The sequence below is a fragment of the Telmatherina bonti genome (genome assembly GCF_933228915.1).
Source record: "Telmatherina bonti genome assembly, chromosome: 7".
NCBI classification, from domain to species: Eukaryota; Metazoa; Chordata; class Actinopteri; order Atheriniformes; family Telmatherinidae; genus Telmatherina; species Telmatherina bonti.
Genome location: NC_136625.1, coordinates 14,000,109 through 14,021,929, shown reverse-complemented (window position 1 = coordinate 14,021,929; position 21,821 = coordinate 14,000,109). Strand labels below are relative to the sequence as shown.

Here is a 21,821-nt window from a genome sequence, read left to right as displayed (position 1 = left end):
ATTTAATTGTCTGTTTAAGGCAAACCTTTTGCAACCACCATTTTAACACAAATATTAAATATTTAGAGGCAATATCTTCTTTGCAACATCCATCTCTGAGACATTTAGCTATGTTTAGTATTATGTTTCGTATTGAAGCAGTTCATTAGAAACTATTATGATTTTATATATTACATTTATTATTCATTTGATTTGTATTTTAAGTTGCTTGGTGGGATTTACCACACTTAATCCCAGTAGTAAAAAGAAGTTTAGGCATTCACTACATCAGAAGTTTGAGCTGTGACCTTCCCTTTGTCATCCCCAAAGCACTTAAACACAAGAAATAAGTTGCAATTTATTTCTTCTGACAAAAATAAACTGTGATTCAGCGTAACTTATTAAAACGTGATTTTATTTATCTAGTTTAGTGTTCTCTGTGCTATGTTGTGTCTTTAAATCAAGTGTAAATTTGAGTTTTAAAATGAAAGCTCAAACTTATCAATCTGCACTCGTGTGTTCCCGCTAAAATTACAGAGTAAACATGGGAACACAGAAATGAATGAATTCTGAAAACATAACTCTGCATATTCATTTGGGTGTTTTTGTAGCTTGAGGTTATGGCAGAACCCATCCAGAAACACATTTTTACAATGAATATAAGAAGATGCAAGAGCTGTGAAGAACATGCATGCCTTCATTAAACAGGTTCTGGACAGATGTCTTAGTGGTGATTAATAATGTTTTACCATGATAAAATTACATAAATTAAGTTAATGTCTTCTTAGTGTGTTATAATTTAGTAATACTCCTTGTAAGCTGTTTATAAGAAGGAACATTGTTTATATTGGCCAGTATTTCACAGGCCCAGCACAGGATTGGAGGCGTTGTCAATAATTGCACTGAATATAAAAAATGGAACATTTTCAAAGGCAGGAAACAAATTCATACATTTGCATCAGTATCAAGTGCAGTGACGTAAAACAAAGGAAAAATATACAAAAACACTATATGCTGGATCATCTTCTGTCGCAAACGGCATGTTTAACAGACCTTTTCTCCCTGTGTGCATTAAGCGGTTAGTTCCTACTGCAGCATCTCTTACTCGTAAGACAGTTATGTTCGATATGAACTTGAAGGCATGTTATCAGGCCGGGTATTTAGAGTAAAACCCTGCAGCAAGTACACGGTGTCCTGTTTTGTTTTTCTTTCATGCAAAGTATATATTTCTCATTGATCAGAGAATCAAATGTCTGCAAATGTATAAAATATTGTTTAATTTTATTTTAACTTCTTCCTGTAATTCTCTTTTTCTAAATGTTTTTTTGCACTTTTCTGTCATGTTTTGTGTAAAGCACTTCGAATTGGATTGTACATGAACATGGTGTACAGATCAGCTTGACTTGCCTTACCTTACACTATAAAGAGGCTAAACCTGGCACAGAGGAAGCATACACTGGGCAGGGCATTGATTACATCAAGCTTTACACAAGTTAACTTGTAGCACCAAAAGCAGTAAGGGGTTATTTAGTTCACTCTTGTGTTACAAGAATATACCGATATAGAAGTAAACGATAATTTTTCTCCAAAAATATCTAAATAATATGTAAAGTTAAGGAAACTAGAGACAGTGAATTAATGGTACTGAAATCATCAAGTTTTATTTAAAGACACACTGTTGGTTACTTTATATAAAAGTGTTTCAGTAAGCCTTACTGGAGACTTACGAGAAAAATGAGCCATCGTAAGAAAAGCCAGCACAGTGTAAACACTAAACCTTGTTTACAACAGTGTTTCCACGCATTTATACAATAGTGGAATGACAACTATCTGCTTGCACGGGAAAACGCAAATATGACCAGAAAGGATGTGCACATGGCAGGCCTCTAGTGGGCAGTAAAAAATCCTGAAAAACTCAGGTGTGTGCTGAATCCTCATAAAACACAATAGACGCGAATACACTAACTGCTAGATATCTGGCACATTGAATCTATGCGTCTTCACTGGCAGCTTAAATGGCAGCTTTTGCTTCAACAGACCAAATGAATTAAAAACAGGGAGCTGCACAAACATGACACGGAGATCCGCTACTGCAGTTGTGCTGTGTGATATGACAATATACATTGTTTGGACGATAAAAATGTCTATTGTTTCCTATCGTTTAAGCCACAATAAGGTGCTTTACTGCAGCATTTTCCGTCAAGATGCGCTTTACGGCTTGCACGCTGCAATATATAAACAAACATGGAGAAAGACTGTAGCAGACGCGCTTCAGAGCAGGATAATTCACTAAAAGATGACCAGCCAACCAAAACTGATGAGCTTGTTCATAAAAGAGGGGAAATGTCTGGTCCATGGATGCAATTTGGATTTAAAAAGACCAATGTGGAACCGACAACAGACTAGCTCACAGTCCCAACAATGGACTCCGACACAACTACCGGTAACTCATTTTATCACCTGTGCAAGAATTTGCATGAAGAATACAGAAAAAAGAATAGAGTCAACGAGCAAAAGCAGCGCCAAGTAGAGGAAAAAGCGCTTGTAATAAACTCCAGACGCAAACGCTGCAACAGGCTTTGCCCCGTGAAACGTCGTACGGCCATAGTTCCAGCAGATGGAAGGAAATCCCTACTGCCATTGCCAAGCACATCTAAAACATAACTGATTACTGACACAGAATTACACAACAATTTTATATCATTATGTGTATCGTTCTGGGAATATAAAATGAGCAATATCATGATATAAGACTTTGGTCATATCGCCCAGCCCTAATCTGATGCAAGATGATGCAAACTGTCTTTTTTTCTCACCCCTGGAGTCGCTTTTCATTGCAAGAATATTCCATACTGAGGACCGTTGTCAAATCTTTGCAGTTTTATCCAACCAAAAGCACTTGTAACAATGTCGACGAGAGGCCAAAACACAACAAAACTTTTTTAGATTTAGTGCCTCAACATCTCAGGGCCTGAAACTTGTAGCATACTCCACGAGAAGCGAGACCTTTTGCCTTGTTCTCGAGGCCCCGAGAAGAAAATGACGTAATTTTGTTCATGCGGACGTGTTTGAAGACAGTCCTTGACACATCAAGCTGGCAGAAGTTTTTTTCTTGCGGGGCTCAGAGAAATATTGTGCGATTGGTCAAACGTTGGGAGGCATTTTTAACACGGAAAAGCATGAAACAGACAGTTGGCGCTTCTGCATTGTTGCTGTTGCAGGTAAAACAGATTGTTTAGATAAAACAACTGATCAAGGTGATGAAAAAGTATGAACATTTTTACAACAGGTGGCATTAAAATACACAGAGCCAGCCACGTGCACAATGAGCAACAAAGTTGCTTATTAAATATGAAACAACCGGTTCATTGCACATAAAAGCAGACATCGCCACCCACAGTTACCCCTCCCCGCTTCATACGAAGCTTCGCGTGCAGTATAAATGGACCGGACGAAAAAGGAATTTTCTCTTGATCTTGCAGCCTCAAGAAGCAAGAATAAAGATCTTGCTTCTCGTGGAATATGTAACAAGTTTAAGGGAGGAGAGGAAGAGCTCCAACAAATGATATCTCTGTAAATATTTTCATAAACTTACAAAATACGACTAAAGAGAAACTTGTAGGCAAAGAAGGACACTAGTCAGTGATCAGGCACAATCAATATGTGAGATGGGCTAGGTGACAAGGACACATAACCAAGTAAAAGGCTTGGTTATGTCAATTTCGAAATTCATTTAAATAACCTGAGTAAAATTAAGTGGGATTATCAGAAATGGCCTTATTTCAAATTTTAGCTAATATTTGTACATAATTTAACTTAAGAAATTATATTTTTAACAGCGCTGTTAAACTATCACTATCTTTATAGTGAATGCCTTATTTTCATGTCAACAATCCTTTTGAGAATAGTACTGGTAGCTTATTGTATGTATATACAATGGATCCGAACATGTAGTCTGCTTGAATGCAGCCATGCTGTTTCATCTAAAATAGAGACAAGCAGAGACATTCATAGTATTTTGGCAGCATGAAAAGTAAACCAGATATGATTACATATAACCACCCAAAAAGTTCAGGGTGAGTGCATGGTTTGATTCCATAGAGTAAAAAATAGAAAATAAATTAGTAAAATCTATATATTTTGCTCAATGAGTGAAATGCCATTAGTCAAAATTTAAAGCTTCTGTCTTTTCAAAGCATGGTGACAGAGTCAGCGTAAACAGGATATGACCGGTATCTTTGGCATTAGTGAGGTAAGAGCAGCCCAGATGTGAAGAAAGAAACAAACTTTCTATAACTGTCTTTTTCTAACCTCAATGGACACTGTTAATCTTCTACAAAGTTCATTCATAAAAAGGGAACTATGGGCTAATTAATAAACGGAAATCAATATTGTGATCTTGCAAAACAGCTTCTCCCTCCTGTATTTCGTCTCCTGCAGGAAGGCTGGAGGTTTTCAAAATGTCAGCTTTCAAAAGCATTCAGAGGATTATCAAGCTGTTGCACACTCAGATACCACACTCATCGCACTAAACCAAAACAACGTTTTGCACACATTCAGCTGCTGGCAAAGGCCTGCACATGTGTAATCAGGAGGCTCCACCCTCTACACACACAAGCACACTTACAGGGCCTCCTAAAGACGCATTGGACCGACAAAGCCAACTGCAGGTAGGTTTTGGATTGGCTGGAGGCCATCTGCATCATAAACGGCAAAAGCAATTTCACAGCCTTGTTTTAACTGCCTCGCTGTAAATGTTAAAGACAAGTTGAAGTGAAAGTGACGGAGCAGAATTTTACTCAGCCTGGAACAGAGGAAACAGATCATTTCTTTAGTCGCTTAAATCTTTGTTTCACTACTTGTAGGTTGGTTTATGTTGAAATGATTTGAGGAACCTTAATGACAACTAATGGTAATGCAACAATACTAAGTAGGCCATAGTAAACACTTTACTCACTCCGAGGATAAGTGAGTAAAACGTAACACTCAGACCGTTTTTAGGGGGTTCCCTGAAGAGGCCCCAGTGTGATTATTCAAAACAAAAGAAAGAGGAATTGCATTCAGCATGTTTTTTTTTCTTTTAGTTGAAGTAGCTGTTTAATGACCAGCAGTCCCACTTGTGTTATTTGTCCAAAAGAAGCCAAAATAAAGAATCGACCAAAAAAAAACAAAACAAAATTTTTAATAGTCACATCTCCACAGGTCACTCTTTAGGCAAGTTTGAGTTCACGTATGTTAAAAAAAATAATAATAATTTCTAACATTTGTTTTCCATTAGAACAAGATTTCCTATTGTGTTGCAACAGACACTAAATAGAATTTCAGAATAAAAATGATTTCATGACATAAATCAAATGCAGCTTGCCATGAAAAACTCATTCTTCTTAGGTAAGTTTATGCAAGCTTGCTATTTTTTTAATCCCTTGTTAAAATTAAAACCATTCTGCTGTTAAATATACTAAAAATGTATTTTTCATTTGTTTTATTTTCCAAACATTTATCTGAAAAATGTTTTTATATTTTATTAGTGTGATACAGTCTACTATATATATATATATATTATATATATAAATATATATGTTTATTATTAGGGGATATTCTTCATTCTTACATTATTGCGTTCAAATAAATCTTGATTAAAAATATTAGCTCTCACTTTTATATAAACAACTATATTTTTATCAGATGAAGAAACATGTCTTTTTTCTTGACCACCAGCCAGTAGCCACAATAATAATTTAAGAGGGTGATCAAACAACACTAGTGGCAATATGGGATACAAAAGAAAAAAGCGTAAATAAATGTAAAAGTATGTCTAATACCATTAAAATTAAATGAATCAGCTACTATGAAAACTGACTTCCAGCCACAGCATACAGTAAATGCTTACATAATTGTGCCCATGTTACTGTAACTTAGTCAATAACCTACTCACTAAGAGGCTTATAGTTTGTCTGGAGAAGCTATTGTATGTACAGGCCATGATATGGCTTCTCCACTAAACACACACGTCTGTAACAAAGTATGTTAATGTTGTGCACTTAACATTAAACTAGCTGTGTTTCCTTACACGCATGTCTGCAGTGATCGTCATCCCTGTTTTATCTGCCTGAACTGCACGTGTAAAACTGATGTGACTGCAGATCTTCACTCATCTAATTTTCATGATACGGCAGAAACAGAAAAAATATCTGATTTTTGTGAATTCAGTCTTGTTGCTTGGTGCACCAGGGGTGTGATCAGAGAATAAATGCTGGGCAAAGTACGCTACCACGACAGCCAGAAAACAAGTCTGGGCTTAATCTAGTCCTTAATAAAAGTCAAATCTGCAATGAGAATTAACCTTCAAAAGCAATGGTTATGAACAAGAGCAGAATTATTAACATACTGTCCACATGTCACCAAAGAAACAACGGGGAAAATGTATTCTTGTTGCCTCCTGCATGGACTGATAAGGCATGAGCCATATCTCAAAGAAAGGAGGTTGAATGTGATGCATCAATACATAATTGTCTTTTTAAAAAAAAAAAAAAAAAAAAAAAAAAAAAGTACACCTTTATCTCCTATTTTTTTATATTAGTCATTTTCTGACGGTCTCTAAATGTCAGGGTATGAATGTTATGGTTCACTGTGAGCACTTGCACAAATACAAGCTACAAAGAATGGCTTATAACACGTGGAAGCAAAGTTTATCAACACGATTTCTCTCTCATTCTTCCAGTTATCATTTTTATATCAACAGTAACATCCTTAAATAAAGACTGATAATATTTGTGATGTGTAGCTAATAATTGTATGTTTAACTGATTATCCCAGTGATGTTTTTAATAAGTCAATAAATCTGATGACCTCTTAATTTCAATTTAAGTTTTTTTTTTCCCCATAAAAATAAAATAGCAAATCCCATTTTTAAAAAAGCAGATGAAGGAAATGAGGATCACAATACAAAGAAACAATCTTTGGAAAAGATGTTTAAATGTAAGTCCAAGATGTATTTAGTCCAAGTAAACAATTCAAACAAGAACTATAACACAATATTCAAAATTATTAAATACTATATTGTTATTATTGGTATCATATTGAGTATTTTCAGCACTTGTGTTTATGTCTATGAACCTGTTTAACAAACCTGTGCCTGTTGTTGTCGTCTGGAGGTGTAGGAGAAGGCAAAGCGATCCTACGGGGATCTGGAGACCCCAAGTTCACTAAAATGTGACTGTTTTCGTTGTTATGAATCTGTCCATTGTGTTAACTTAAGTTGAACCAAACGTCCACGCAGCCGGGTGTAGTTTTGGGATTTAATAACAAGAGAAAGGGTGGATTAATCTCAGAACACAAAATAAAGTGTTATCGTGGTAACCTTTTTTTTTTTCCCTAACTGTGCAGAGCTAGTTTACAGTTTTTGATTGGACCACAGAGGTCAGTTGCACAAAGAAGCCAAGACAGTGAGCAACCAGTTGTCCTGACAACAAGGGTTCGGTCCTTTTGCTTTCTGTCCAGGAGTGTCTACATTATTATTAAAGCCTCAATGTAAAACATTATGGTCAATGAGCTGTATCAACTTTTGTGTTTCAGACCAAAGAATCCTGTGAAAATTAACAAGTGCATCTTGTATGGTGTTCCCATCAATGAATGAAATGAATGAATGAAAAATACTTTATTAAATGCGTTGCTGAGCTGGAACTGATAAAAACCTGTGACCACTGCAGTCATATGACATGGCACTAAGTTCAGATTTATCACTTTCCTTCTGTGATGAAAAGCCAAATGTAATACGGTAGGTTTATTTATTTGTTTCTTCTCTTTTAACCAGTGTATTTACTGATCAGTGAAAAAGACCAGAAAGAATGTGGTTCCTGATAATAGCTTTCAAGCGACTTGTTTGTGTAGACTGAGACTGTCAAAGCACTGACTGATGCTACTCAGCGTTTTCATCACAAATATGCAAGCTTATGAGCTCAAGTCAAGTCACAGATTTAGGAATGTGGTCAAAGTGTCAATGTCCTACCACAGTCACACTGCAAAAAAAAAAACAAGTGTAAGGGACAGATAAGGTTCTTAACCTGCTAGATGTTAAACCCAATGCAAGGGGGTTGGCATGTGCACATGCCAAACCATTAATATGAATCCCATTTTAAGGTCCAGTGTGTGGGATGTAGTGTCATGTCAACTGACAAATAAAGAGCAAACAGACTCATCTTGGACCTCTTCCTGTATTTTCTAAAGTGTTAAACAGAAAAAATGTAAATTAAAGAGGCTTTAATGGAGTTAAGCTGCATTAAAATAAGAGTATGAGAGTAGGAAAGCAGAAAAAACACGTGCTAAAAGCTGACAACAGTTGACAATAACAAGAAAGCAAATAGTTTTCTATAATACCATCATTTGGTATGGTAAATAATTTAAAAATGTCCCGATTTGTCAATGTCATTATTTTGTTAATAAAGAAACAGTATGATTTAATATTTGCCCCGCCAATATGAACAATTAAATGACAAGAATGGGAATAGCAACAGCATGCGGCATTGTGTGCACATGCTAAGCTGTGTCTCCACTATGGGAGGAAAAGAATGGTAAGAAAAGACTTCGGAGAAACAGTAAAGGTCAAAATGAGTCAGTAAAGGAATCCCTGCAACAATCGATGAGAGTGGAAATTAACATATCGATCGGTGGTTCTGACTAAAAAGAAAGAAGGACTCCATTGATGACCCCAGATCAAATGCTGTTGTAGGAAGTGTTAAGTGTGTTACAAACTCTGTGTGAAGAGAAAACTTTTTTCTTGTTCTTGAGACTGCGAGAAGAAAAAAAAAAAGTTCAGATCCTGTTAATTCATACTCCTAGAGAAGCTTTGTTGATGAGGGGGCGGGGATTACTGCGATGAGTCTGTTTTTATGTGAAATTAACTGACCCGGTGTTTTCATACTTGACAAGAAACTTTGTTCATGGCAGGGCAAGGTTGTGGACGCAAGAATGTCCATACCTTTATATATTAATGTTATATTGATTTAATACTACCTCACTACCTCTATCAGCTGTTAATTAAAGCTGTCTGCTCACACTTGCATCTGCAGAAATGTGTATGTGACTCCATTGTTATTGATGCCTTCCTGAATTAGCCACGCCCACCTATAAATGTCTAACCAATCACACAATACTTCTGGACCCCCATGAAAAGAAGTTTCTGCTCAGCTGACGTGTCAAGAGCAAGCTACAAGGTGCTTGTTTTTCACACGGCAGAATCACGTCCACAAAACCAAAACAACGTAATTATATTCTTATGACCTCAAAAGCAAGAAAATTGTTTGTGCGTTTTGCAGAGTATGTAACAAGATTTGGTGTTTTAAAAAAAGATTTGCCAGGTGGATGGTGAAACTGACATTCAGGAGGCTAAAGGTCTACCAAAATCTGAGAGTGAGTTTTTAACCATGTTTATTCAGTTTAATTGAGTGAAAAATTAATTGAGTGAAAAAGCACGACTACTCTTGCCAAAGCTACTGCTTGGAGAGTTTGGGAATCACAGAAAGCGCTAAAGTGATGCTGGTTAGTCCATTCCACTAGGTTGTAACTTGACAGTAAATTTAAATCAACAGTGCTAAGTCGTCAGGTTTCATACTTTTGCTTAAACTAGTCATCTCTCCAGCCGTTGTATTGATATATAGGATTAGATTCAAACCTGCATCCACTTTACAGCAAGTTCATTTTGACCAAGTGGAAGATCTGAGTTGAGCCAAGGCTGCAGCATGTCAGCTGAGTTGATTACGGTTTACTTCCTTTTACTTTTCTACATGTACACTTGCTAGTTCATTTTTCAGTTGCTATTGAGCAATTTTGTAAAATGGTAAAGCATTCTGGCATATATCGCTGTGATGTGCTGACCCCCTCCCACTGCTTTCACTCCTGAAAAAGATAATATAAGCAACATATCCATCATTCATCAGTGTCACCCAATGATGATATCAAACTGAGAACTCAATGGCTTGATTGTTTCCATTATTAATAGATATTTAAGTGGTACAAAATTAATTTTTAAAATAAAACTACCTATTAAATTTAAATATCATTAACTTTCTAAGCCATGTCCAATTACAACAGAAAATGTAAAAATGTAAATAAAAGTTTTTAAGTCCATAATTTTACTCTACAATCATTTTGAACAGGGTAGTATCATCTCCAGGTCATACAGTGATTTTAGGAGGCTGTCTTTGTTTTTACTTTCTTTTCAATTGGTAGATAATGTATTTTAAATATCATTATGGCATTAATTTAATCATGAAAGCCCCCAACATTTAACATTTTATTAACAGTGCAGCCTTACAATGTTTTATACTGTTTTTATATACTCCTAGCAGATATGCTGGTCTTCAATGTGTTCTTCTCTTTGCAATTTCCCAGCTACTCAACCTGTATGTGAATCTTTTTGTCACAAAGATAAGTTTCTTATCTTTTCAATGCAAAAAAAATCTCTAGCCAATTCCTCATCGGAATTATTTTCAGCAGATATTTAGGACTTAAGTGACAAGTGTAGCTATTCTTTTTTGGGTATAATGGTTTAAAGGCTTGTCATTCCTGTTACTTTCTTCCATATACACTGCCATAGCAGCACACACAGGTTAAACAATTATAACCTGATGTCTCACATAATGCATAATCACGATTTAAAAACAGAAAAAAAAAATGAGAGGAAATAGCAATAACATGGAAGTGGTTCTTCTGTTGCATCAAAATGGCCAAATGTGACTTGATAACAGTCATTTGTTTCATCAGTCATATTTGATAAAAGCTTTCTATTTAGAAAATAAAAACATCTATGCACCCTTTCCATTGCAAACTTGATGCACACTTAGCAGCGTCAAGTGACTGTACAAAACAAATTGACACACAATGCCTTCCAAATTACATCAACAAAAAGCCTGACTCCAACTATTTTAATTTGCAAGGAATTAGAAATGAAGATGAAAAGTCTTGGCAGCAGAAACCATATGTGTGTGTGTATATATTTATATGTGTGAAGCATCATTATTTTAATATGAGAAAATTAACCGTTTCTGTGCAGCCATTGTGATGAATAATTTTCCTCTGAAGATTAGCTGATAATTAAAACAGACTATAATATACCATGTATTGTTAATAGATTTGATGACTAAAATAAAATGGATCTTTATACTTCAATTGCCATAGAGTTCCCATATCATACATGTTTGTAAATAACATTTATGAAGCAGTGAATAGCTATAGCACAACAAACAATAATCTGACATGTTGTAAATGTCGTGTTGTAGAATCAGTCATGTCAAAAGAAGATCTGCCTCAGAAGCATCTGCATGTACTTGCTGTCATTCAAACACGGGTAAACTATGATGTGTGAATTTTCATTAATTAGATCCTCTTCTCTGGTTTACAATGGTACGTGTTAAATGATGAGGTCTCATTTAGTTTTGACTGAAATGTAAACCCACAAAACTCAGATTGTATGCTGTTTTATGTTGCATTTTAAAAAGGAGGTTGTGTGAAGCTGCAGAAACAAAAGGCCTAACAAAAACAGGTGATGTTGTCAAATCCCACTAAAATGGAGCCTGGCAATGCTTAGAGAGGAAAAAACTACACTAATGCTACTGCTGCTTGCTAAAAATGTTCATCATAAAATAATCACTTATTAAATAATTTCCTTATATATTGATTACAGTTTAGATTCTTTGGATGCATTTATATTACAAGTCTGACTAATAGCCTAAATTCTTATTATTCTGTGGTTTTAAAATGAGAATATTTTACAATATTAAGACTGTTGTTGAAGTTACAAAATATTATTGTTTCAAGGTAAAACAAATATCTTTTAGCCAACTATACCAGCTGTCATCCATGTTTAACCTTTGTCATACAGAAGACAATGGCATGAACTATTTTACATATGATGGCATGGGATTTACATTACTACACAGAAAATGACATTTTCTGCACCCCTCATTTTACTTTACTGTTTGTGTGCTGATTCAACTATAAATACTGATATTCTAATATTAATAACACACAGATATATAGTAAATAGCCTGGTAACTAGCAATGAAACACTTTAAGTGTGTTAATTACTGTGGTACAACCCAGATCTTTAACTAAGTATTTTAAATTTCAGGCCGTCGTCTTTATTGAATTCAGATTGGTGGTTGCACAGACTACCATCTGAAAACAGGCAGCTTTTGTATAAAGCAACACACCCCCAAGATGTCACAGGCAATGGCTGAGAGGCGCAGGCTCTTACTTATTCGAGCTATGCTAGTTTCTTGTATTATTCATTTGCAAATCATAATCAACATTTCACACTAGTTTGGATAACACATATTTTACACAGTTTTGAATGCTTAATGTAAATAAGCATAGATTTGGATCATGGCAGACAAAAACACCCATTTCTCAGCAGCGTTTATGTCGCGTGTTTTCTTACAGACAGCAATGTTACTGAGCGCTTAAATAATCAACTTGGCTCGTGAACGTAAATAAAATGAGAAAATGTGTGTTTAAGCTGTTAAATGCTGTTGCGTGGCTAATGCAGGTAAATATAATAAAATCCAGTTCACGTATCGAGTTTTAACACTGAGCACTGAGCTGAGACAAAAGCCCACTGCAGCCCCTTCACTGCCCTTACGACGTCCCCCCTCCCCAGCCTTTACAGCTAGCTAGCGAGCTCACATCCAGCCCGTCACAGCTTCGCTGGTTGAGCGGGGCTAACCCAGCTCACGGTGCTTCGCTCCGACATTTTCCTACCAAGCTCTCGCTTCAAGTGCAACGACTTACCAAAAGCGGATACATAATTAATATTCAGTAAAGAGAGAAACTAGACACTGTGTGTAACGCACGTGGCACACAACTATACCAAGCCCACGCAAACACATAACATTCATTATCTCACGCAGTTTACGTCAAGTTAGCTCAACATTAGCCAGCTGGCTAACTGGGATTTTTTTTTTTTTTTACCCATCCTGATCCGAACCACTTTTAACAAGCCTCGTTTTGAGCTTACCTTTAAACTGGGTTACACGTCCCTTTGCGTCATTCACCTTCCGCTATATGTGGATATTGCGCAGAATTAGCGGTTATTTGCTAAATACTGGACGTTAACCGTACCCTACGGCTGCGTGACGTTCATCGCTGGGTTTGAAAACATCGCAGCCGCTCGTCTGTCGTCCTCTCCGAGAAAAGCCTAGCAAAACACGCAAACGGCGTCCTCATTGGTCCAAACGAGTCACGTGACCGGCTGAGCCCCACCGAGCTTATAAGGTCTCCGTCTGCTGAGGTAGAGTGTAAATGGGTACGTGTCAAACGATTTAGCTGATATTCTTTCAAAGCTGTGAGTAAATTCGTATTTTTAAGGCTTGCAGTATTCTTTGTACTTTCACATTTTGCTATTTAGAGGCATGTTGAATAGCAACAGGTGATTTTTGAGCGTGTAAATTAAGACAGAAAAGACTAGAAGAGGAATGGCCACTTGACGTCATCTTTTCCGCTGCTATGTTGCGGACAGTGGGAACTTTCTCGAACACCACAGCTGAGGTTAACATAAGAACGGCGGATTTGTCCTGTTGTAAGCAAGGGCTGTTTAGTTGTAAGACAATTAAATCAACAAAGTGATGATGTTGATTCGCTCAGTTGCCCGCCAATTTTGTGTATGAGTCAGCTCTGAATTGGTTGCGCAGTGGCATTTGCATCATGACGTTTATAGTGCGCATGCGTCAGTATAATGCATAATGTTGCAGAGCAGGGTTGAAGAAAGTGGCGAAAGGAGAGTGGGGGAGGGGTGCCGGCTAGACACGAAACGCCACCTGGGCTGGATGGAAATGAAATGACAGAAAAATATCATGCTTTATTATGTGTATTACCACAACAATATATATGCTTTGGTAATAAGACACTAAATAGCTTAGTTTAGAAAGTATCAAAGACAGTATTCAAATCTAATAAAAGTTCCTTTAGCATTTCACATTATGTGATTACAGATGAATATAGATCAATTATTAGTTGACCAATTCGCTGAGTGGAATGTTTGCTACTTTTAGAAAAGTATCATTTTATGATTTTAGGACGTCAGTAATCAAAGTATGAATGCAGATAGATCTGCAGAGAAAACTGCCTGATCTGTATTTGTTCTTCAGTAAATTCATTACAATCCAGCACTACTCAGTTTGTTCCTATGAGGGCTGCAGTCCTGCAGGTTCTCAATATATCCCTGCTCAAACACATCTGGCTCAAATAAATGAGTCCTTGTGCAGAACTTCATTTTTAGTACTTTTTTTAATATGGATTAATTTTGTGTTATAAGTGTATTTGATATAATTGGGAAAATAAATATTTAACAGCAAAAATGTATTCCATATACTGGCTGCAGTATACACCCTGCCTATCGCCCAATAATTACTTGGATAGGCTCCAGCTTCCCTTAATCGGCGTGTGTGCAGCTAGGGGATATTAAACAAAATTTAAATTATAATTTCCTCTGACACAAAATGTATGTGTATTTAAAGTGGAATAGTTTATTTTATAAATACAGCATTTGAGTTCAGCAATTAATTCAGACAGCTACTCAACAGCATATCTTTATAATAATATAATTCTGGGAGTATGATGGGTTAAGTATGCCTGACACAGACACATGATATAAATACATGAAGTGTATATTAGATCATCATCATGACTTCTCTGAAATCCCTATTATGGACACACACCTGGACAATAGTTACAGGAGCATTTTATTTACAATATGTTTCAATTTAAACATCACAGCTTCAAGGATAACCTTTCAAAGCACATAGATAAGTGGCTTGAAATTGCCTACAGATCTGGTCTTACACCAAACCCTGGTCCTTTAGGTGGCTCTGTTAGGGAAGTCAATCCGCCTGAAGGCTCACAGGAGAAACGGCCACTCCTATAAATAAAATAAAAAAAAAAAAGACAAACAGGTCATGACTTGAAAATCAGTGAATGTGATATGATGGGAAATTCTAAAAACAGCTTCAATGAAAGTACCTGGGTCCTGGTGGAGGGACTCTGCCAGCCTTGAGTTCATCAATAATATGCTCAATATCCTTAGGTGTAAGGTCCTCCTGAGGACAAGGAACAGTAAAGCACAAATAAAAAGAAAGTTGCAAAGTGGACTGCTATTCAGTGCTAAAGCGCTTGTGCTTGATTTTTTTTTTTTTGAAGTTGTCTAATTTGTAAACTGATATTTCCAGATAGATAGGTTCAGGTATAATATCAAGGCAATTACTGTGCCGTAATATAAACAAAAGCAAAGTTGTCTTTACTTGTTAGTTTAACTCAGATTCCACTCTTTGTGTTGCCAGAACTGAAGAGGTCAACAATGTGCCAGACAATGGAAATTTAATTATGTTAATTCAAGCAGCCAAAGCTTAACTAACATGTCTCATGACTGACCAGAAACATCTTTCCCAAAACCAAATGGGCATAAGTAACTTTAAATACCTAATTATCTTATCCAACAAGATACTTTTTAAAGAAATGTGATATTAAGCATTATTTTCTACCTTGTATGTCATTGTGAATACAGAGACAATTTGACATTTATGTTGAGAAACAAGCAGCCAGACTGTTCAACCAATGAATCTGAGCAGAGACTTTTGCCTACAGAAGCCCTCAAAAATAAAATGAACAGTTAGTGCTTGTTTGTTTCTTACAAATAAACTGCCATTTCTAAATTATACTAAGTTCATACAATGGGTGACTTAGTTATTCAATCTTGTTTCCAAGGACTGTGAGCATTTAAGGCTGCTAATTATTCACATAATTTAAACGTGAACACATGCTCCTATTCTTACTTTAATGATCACATCTCAGCAGTTTTACAAAAAAAACCTTGTATTTACTTTAAATGGGTCATGCAAATTCTGCACAACTTGCAAAAATCCTTTCGCATGGCAACAGTTTTACATTCTTTCCAATCCCACATCCAAGAGGGTTATTTTTAATATCACATCTTGCTAATGAAATCAATCTATTCAGAAATGAGATGATATTGCTCCTCTAGCCGTATTATTATTTCACCACTGAGATTTCCAGCTTCTCTGGTTTTCTGCATGTGATGACTGTACCACACCTGCACTGGTCTCAGCCAAAGAGGACAGAGATGTTTTCTTTACAGACATTCTTTGGAAACTTATTTCAGACTTTAATCTAATTTAGTTAATGTAGTTATCATGTTCAGTGAGGAGACCATCTGCATCGAGTAATCAGGCACTCACATAATAGTTGTCATTGATCTGGACCATTGGAGCATTCACACAGGCACCTAGGCATTCCACTTCTATTAGAGTGAACAACTTGTCTGGAGTAGTTTCTCCAGCCTTGATACCTGTAGAAAACACACATATTATTGGAAAAACTAACACTTATAATTGAAGCAGTGATGACTGACAATGGTGCAACTGTTTGAGTTACAACTGAACGTTAAGTCTCAATAATGGCTCAATGAGAAAATGATGCCATCTGAATGTCACAAGCTTATGTTGGCTAGTTTTCTTTTTTTCTTTTAACCTTTGTTTGCTTCTTCATCTTGTGGTTGTTTGAATACTGTTGGTAGTTGTATATTTATATGCTTGTCTGAAGCCTACACAATAATAAAAAAATTTGTTGTCATGCGTCTTCATCTCTTTATTGGCTTCTTGCTGAAAATGGAAAATGACTCCCTTACCCAGTTTGTTTTGGATGGCATCCAGGATGCTGTCTGAGTTGCAGAGCATGCACGGTGTTGTTGTGCAGATCTGAATAAAGTATTTTCCCACAGGCTGTCGCAGAAACATTGTATAGAATGTCGCTACTTCATAAATTCTCATCGGAGCGACACCCAGCACCTCAGCAACCTGAACATAAACAATTAGAAATTTACATGATTCAATTTGTGAGTAGGTGAAAAAAAAAAATAAAAAAAAAAGTGATCCTGCTAATTTAGCTAAGTATTAAACCAAAACCCAGTTTTCATCTCTGAAAAGAAAATATAAGCCCTGTTTTAACATTAACAGCTTCACCATCTATTAAAATAATGCCTTTTAGTCATTCACGCATGTTTCAATAAATGTTCATGACTTAAGTCAGACATGCATGTGAAAGTGAGTTCATGTGTAGTTTGGTCTTCCCGTGAAATTGGACAGTAAACCAAGTAAGTGAAACCCTCACAGTTTCACGACGACAGCAATCACTAATGTTTACATAAAGCTTACGCCCTCTAGACATACAGCTTGCATAACATCTTATTTAAAATTAAATGAATAGTAATGCACCTAATCAATCCAGACAAAAACTATTGTTCTATAAAATAGTACTTTTTTTTCTTGTTTAAATAGATATAATTTCCCCTAATGTTGTCTTTTGGAGTCCTTTGACCATCTGGTAACATATCAGTTTAACCAACCACTACACCATGTGTCTAAATTATTGTGTCAGCTGCAGCTCACACTTGTGCCATGGTGAGAGCGAGATGTATGCACCGTTAAGTGCAACCAAGCCAGACTGTCATTGCAAAATGTAAAAGAAACACAACCAGGGTGCCCAGTCAAATGTGACACCAGATTAATGTGAACAAGTACATGTGTGAAAAAGGCTACATAGAAATCATTATGCCTTGTTCATGGCGGAGATGGGGAGCCATCCATGCTGTCTCTGGGCCAAATCCAAGACTGGGATGGTGGCTGCCTGCTTGTGTCCTTCAGGGTACATTGACATAATCGCCTCAATTCTCTGCAAGAGAAATAAAAAGTTTATTAAAAAGTTAATTATCTGCATTATTCTTGGGAATTAAACATTAAAATTAAGTATTACCTGCACAGGTGTATACATGAAATGTATTGATACAATCATTTAGTTACATTTTTAATTAGAAATTAATTTGAGTGCTGACAATAGTTTTAATTTTTAAATTTATGCACTGCTGAATATTTTCAATAAATTACCCTGTCAGGAAGACACTATCAATAAATAACTTTTTAGAAGGAGTAAGATTAGAGGGAGCCAGAAAAACACATTGCCATGCTGAAAATGTTAAAGAAAATCAACTCAAGAAAATTAGCAGGAAGGTAACAACTCCCAACTTCGTAATAAAAAAAACAAATATGTAGGTCAAATTAAATATCAAGTATAGCCAGAATTAACCTGCTCTTTTGTTTTAAGATTGACGGTCGAATATATATTTTAAATCAAGATTAAAAGGGAAAGATCACGCGTTGCCACAATCTTCAAATAGAAAGCCCCACTTGTGCAGCAATGAGACACAGAGGTCAGCTTTACCTTTTTGTTCTCCTCAGTGAACTCAAAAGGAGTGTCAGCGTTGTTTTCAGGAGTATCTCTGTGCTGAAACAAAGAAAAACAATCACTTTAAAAAAAAGCTCATATTAATACCAAATTTAGAACTGCTGTAATTTTTTAAATGTTTAGCTACAAATATACCACTACATCTGGCTTACAAGCTATCAAACTGGGAAGCTGCAATTAAGGATACATTTTTACACCAGACTCGCTCTCATGTGTGAATAATAGGTTTTTAAACCAGCAGGAGTCCCTGATAAAACATTAATATTAAACATATTATCATGTAAGCCCAGAGGGGAAACAGGTAATACTGCTGGCCACTGAAGAGGCTCAAAATGATTTCTGCTTCTGTACACACTGCCCCCTTGTGAGCAGCAAATATCTTTTGTGCAATTAGAAAAGGCCAAACCTTAAATTAAATGCAGTTTGAAATTAAAAATATTCTAAACAAAACAAAGAATTGCATCACATAACTTTTTTTTTTTTCCTATCCCAGCACTGGTCAAAACAATGTTACTATCGAGGGATTATGAAACCACGGCATGTTTCCAATCGCATGAGAATATAATGTGATGTTTTTGTTTGGCTATAACAGGCTGCAAAGTAGCTCCCTGGATATATTAGGAAGGAACCTTTGGAAAATAAATGCCTTTGGGGTTACACCAACAAAAACATGTTACAGAGTTATACACCACACAATATTTGTCCTTAGGACTACGCTAACACAACATATGAATAAAAGGAATGAAATAAAGAAAACTGATTTATTTTTTTTTTACTGCTGTTGAATTATATTTTATGAGAACCAGCACCAAATTGTAAACCCTTGAACCTCTTTACAAAGAAGCACTAATCTTAACATATAGCATGCCAAAACCACAGGGAGAAACTAGGCTAAAAGACTCTACTTTGGCATCCAAACAAAACGCAATTATGTGTGAATGTAACAAACACATGAGAAGAGAACCGTCCATTTAGGGCTTCAGCTAAATTCTCCACTTCAAGCAAACACAAACTGCATCATATGAAAGCAGAAACTCTGCTGATTACAAAAATGTCCGTCTTATCACTGTGTGACAAAAACCCTGTGAGCTAGTAGTCAAAGACAAACAAACAGATATAAATAATACATCATGTCTTACTTTTACTGTTTTACAGTAATTTAAAAAAAAAAACAAAACATCAGCAAATGTGAACTCTTATTACTCTGCCTACTGAATTGATCATGAAAGTATTGGTAGCATGAAGATGAAGTATTAATTTTTCTTATGATATACTATCTTGGGGTTCACTTTTTTCTGGATCTTTATGTGGTTTTTTTTTAAAGAAGCTATTCCTCAATGCTCAAGACTGACCATTGATAGAGGTGTGCATCATCAAACTCAGCTGATAACTTCCTGTTTACCTACTTTAAAACATCTGTAAAATTGCTCAGGCTCACTTTTTTTTTTTTTTTTTTTTTAACTTAGAATTCTGCACAGCTACTCATCATACATTATTAATTTATTGATGAACTGAGTCACTATTCTCTGGTTTTCACTGGAAGTAATGTGATTTTCTTCAGGGAGGAGAAAATTATTTTATTTATTGAATTATTTATTATTATTTATCAAATATTCTACCGTGTTCCAGGTGAATTTACTCTGGCACAGTCACACATTTAGATTTTTTCACAACTGAGGTTATCTAACATTTAGCTGTATTTTGAGACCAAAATTATACATACAGGCATTGTAGTTGTGAAAATATACTTGATTTATTTTGGGTTTATCATTTTTAACAGGAGGCAGAACAAATAAGCATTGTGAAGAAGAGGTTAAAATAGTTCTTAAAAACTTTTATATTAGTTTTAAACATTGCATGGTATTTCTTTATCAGTAAACATCAGACATACTTAAAGACTGATGCTTCATTATAATTGTGGATTTTAAAGCTTGACTGGCTGCTAGTATACTGGTGACACACCCATTTATAGTTAAAAGTAACTGGTGGTTTATATTGCAACTTAAATCATACTTCTCAGCAAAGCTAATGTTACTGTAAATTCTTGAAGAAAACTTAGGCTGCTAGTTAAGCAAATGATCTGTTGTAACCAAGCAGTGCTGACATTAAGTAATTACTGGAAAAATGACAAATTGACTCTTTTTTTTTCTTTTTAAATGGCATGGTGTTACATAAGAGAGATTAATCATTAAAAGAAAATTATCAACCTAATGTTGAAGCCCGTAACCCAGAAGAAAAGCTGTGGAGAATAGAACTCACCACAAAGATGCCACCAGCCCCAGCTCGTGCAGCAGATCGATGCAGACTCCTGACCTGCCTGGTCTGTAAGAAAGAGGTTGACAAGTAACACATCTGTGTGTGATGAGTGCCTTAACAATTTCAATGTTTTATAACATTCAATAATACAATTTATCACATAATTATTTAGTCAAAAGATGAAAAGACTCCCTTAAATTTAAATTTAAAGTCATTATTAATCTTAGTAACATTGTAAAAGAACAAGAGCAGTGTTACACAACAGACAGTGCAGAACTGATATAGAAACAAAAAAGGCATAATTCTGGCAGGTATGTCTTCAAACTATCACTACATTACCTGCAATAGTAACAAGAAAACATGTAGTCAATGCCCAACAATGAGAAATGGTTTGAGCATCATAATGCAACAGGCACAATTTGGTATGTTCCTGCAATAGGAATTGGCATTTCATATTATATTCAAATATAGGTAAGTGTTAAAATCACATTAAGCATTGTCAGTTCCGTAAACTGTTTGTATTTCATAAACAAACCCAAACAGTCCTTTATTTACTGACAAATGGCTGCGCGTTGACTGTCTAGCTGAATGAATATTTACATGTTTCAAAGCTGAACAGTTAAAGCTGTCCAGCTCAAAACTGAGATACAATCATGTAATCAATAGGGTTTTTGACAAATTTAACGCTTAAATTCTTGTTTTCATGGTGACTCTTCATTTGCACAGCTTATTCATCCGACCATCACCTTGTCAACATTTTAGCAGGAGGCTAAGTGAGCTAGCATGCAATGGTTACCCAACAGCATTTAGCTTAGCGGCCTCCGCTACATGCCCTTGTGAAGAGTCACGGCACTTTCTGTCCAATTTATACAAATTAGCATTTACTTAATTGTCCACAACCATAGAAAATATGTCACACATACCGCCTGTGTGACAGCAGAGCGAACAGCAGAAGACAAAAACATGTTTGGGCTTTAAGCTCGGTCCTTGTAGAAGTACGGGAGAATAGCGACAGACAAGCGCACTCCCACTCGATTAACTGGGTCTGACGTAAGGTGCTGGTGCTACGTCGGCCAGTCTTTGCAATGCTTAATCGATCCAAGTTTTGCGGATAGATAGATAGATAGATAGATAGATAGATAGATAGATAGATAGATAGATAGATAGATAGATAGATAGATAGATAGATAGATAGATAGATGGAAAAGTTAGGCAAAACTAAACATTATCCATATTTTCAGTTACTGTATACATCGTCTTGATCTGAAAGTGAATTCTAA

At 35.9% G+C, this 21,821-nt stretch overlaps 2 protein-coding genes across 3 annotated transcripts in view; both read right to left on the bottom strand.

Annotated features, from left to right (window-relative positions):
* ankrd12 (ankyrin repeat domain 12) overlaps positions 1-13,130 on the bottom strand; it is a 44,545-nt gene extending 31,415 nt beyond the window's left edge. For both annotated transcript variants that reach the window (XM_079244206.1, XM_079244207.1), the window contains exon 1: positions 12,992-13,130. The gene's annotated coding sequence lies outside the window, so the exon portion shown is untranslated. The remainder of the gene's footprint in view (positions 1-12,991) is intronic.
* Positions 13,131-14,674: 1,544 nt separating this feature from the next.
* On the bottom strand, positions 14,675-21,587 carry ndufv2 (NADH:ubiquinone oxidoreductase core subunit V2). Its single transcript, XM_079243670.1, has 8 exons — positions 21,465-21,587; positions 20,545-20,607; positions 18,262-18,324; positions 17,599-17,715; positions 16,673-16,841; positions 16,224-16,333; positions 14,992-15,068; positions 14,675-14,890 (listed from the first exon to the last, which is right to left on the bottom strand). Exons 1-8 carry the CDS (start codon positions 21,504-21,506, stop codon positions 14,797-14,799), a joined length of 735 nt encoding a protein of 244 aa, XP_079099796.1. The 5' UTR covers positions 21,507-21,587; the 3' UTR covers positions 14,675-14,796.
* Positions 21,588-21,821: the final 234 nt, after the last annotated feature.

Excerpts from the sequence above, each read along its gene's own strand:
- ndufv2 (XM_079243670.1), bottom strand. The coding sequence starts at position 21,506 with ATGTTTTTGTCTTCTGCTGTTCGCTCTGCTGTCACACAGGCG. Across the intron at positions 20,608-21,464 it reads GCTCTGCTGTCACACAGGCG|ACCAGGCAGGTCAGGAGTCT; the intron begins GTATGTGTGACA and ends TCTTTCTTACAG. Across the intron at positions 15,069-16,223 it reads AGATCAATGACAACTATTAT|GAGGACCTTACACCTAAGGA; the intron begins GTGAGTGCCTGA and ends CCTTGTCCTCAG.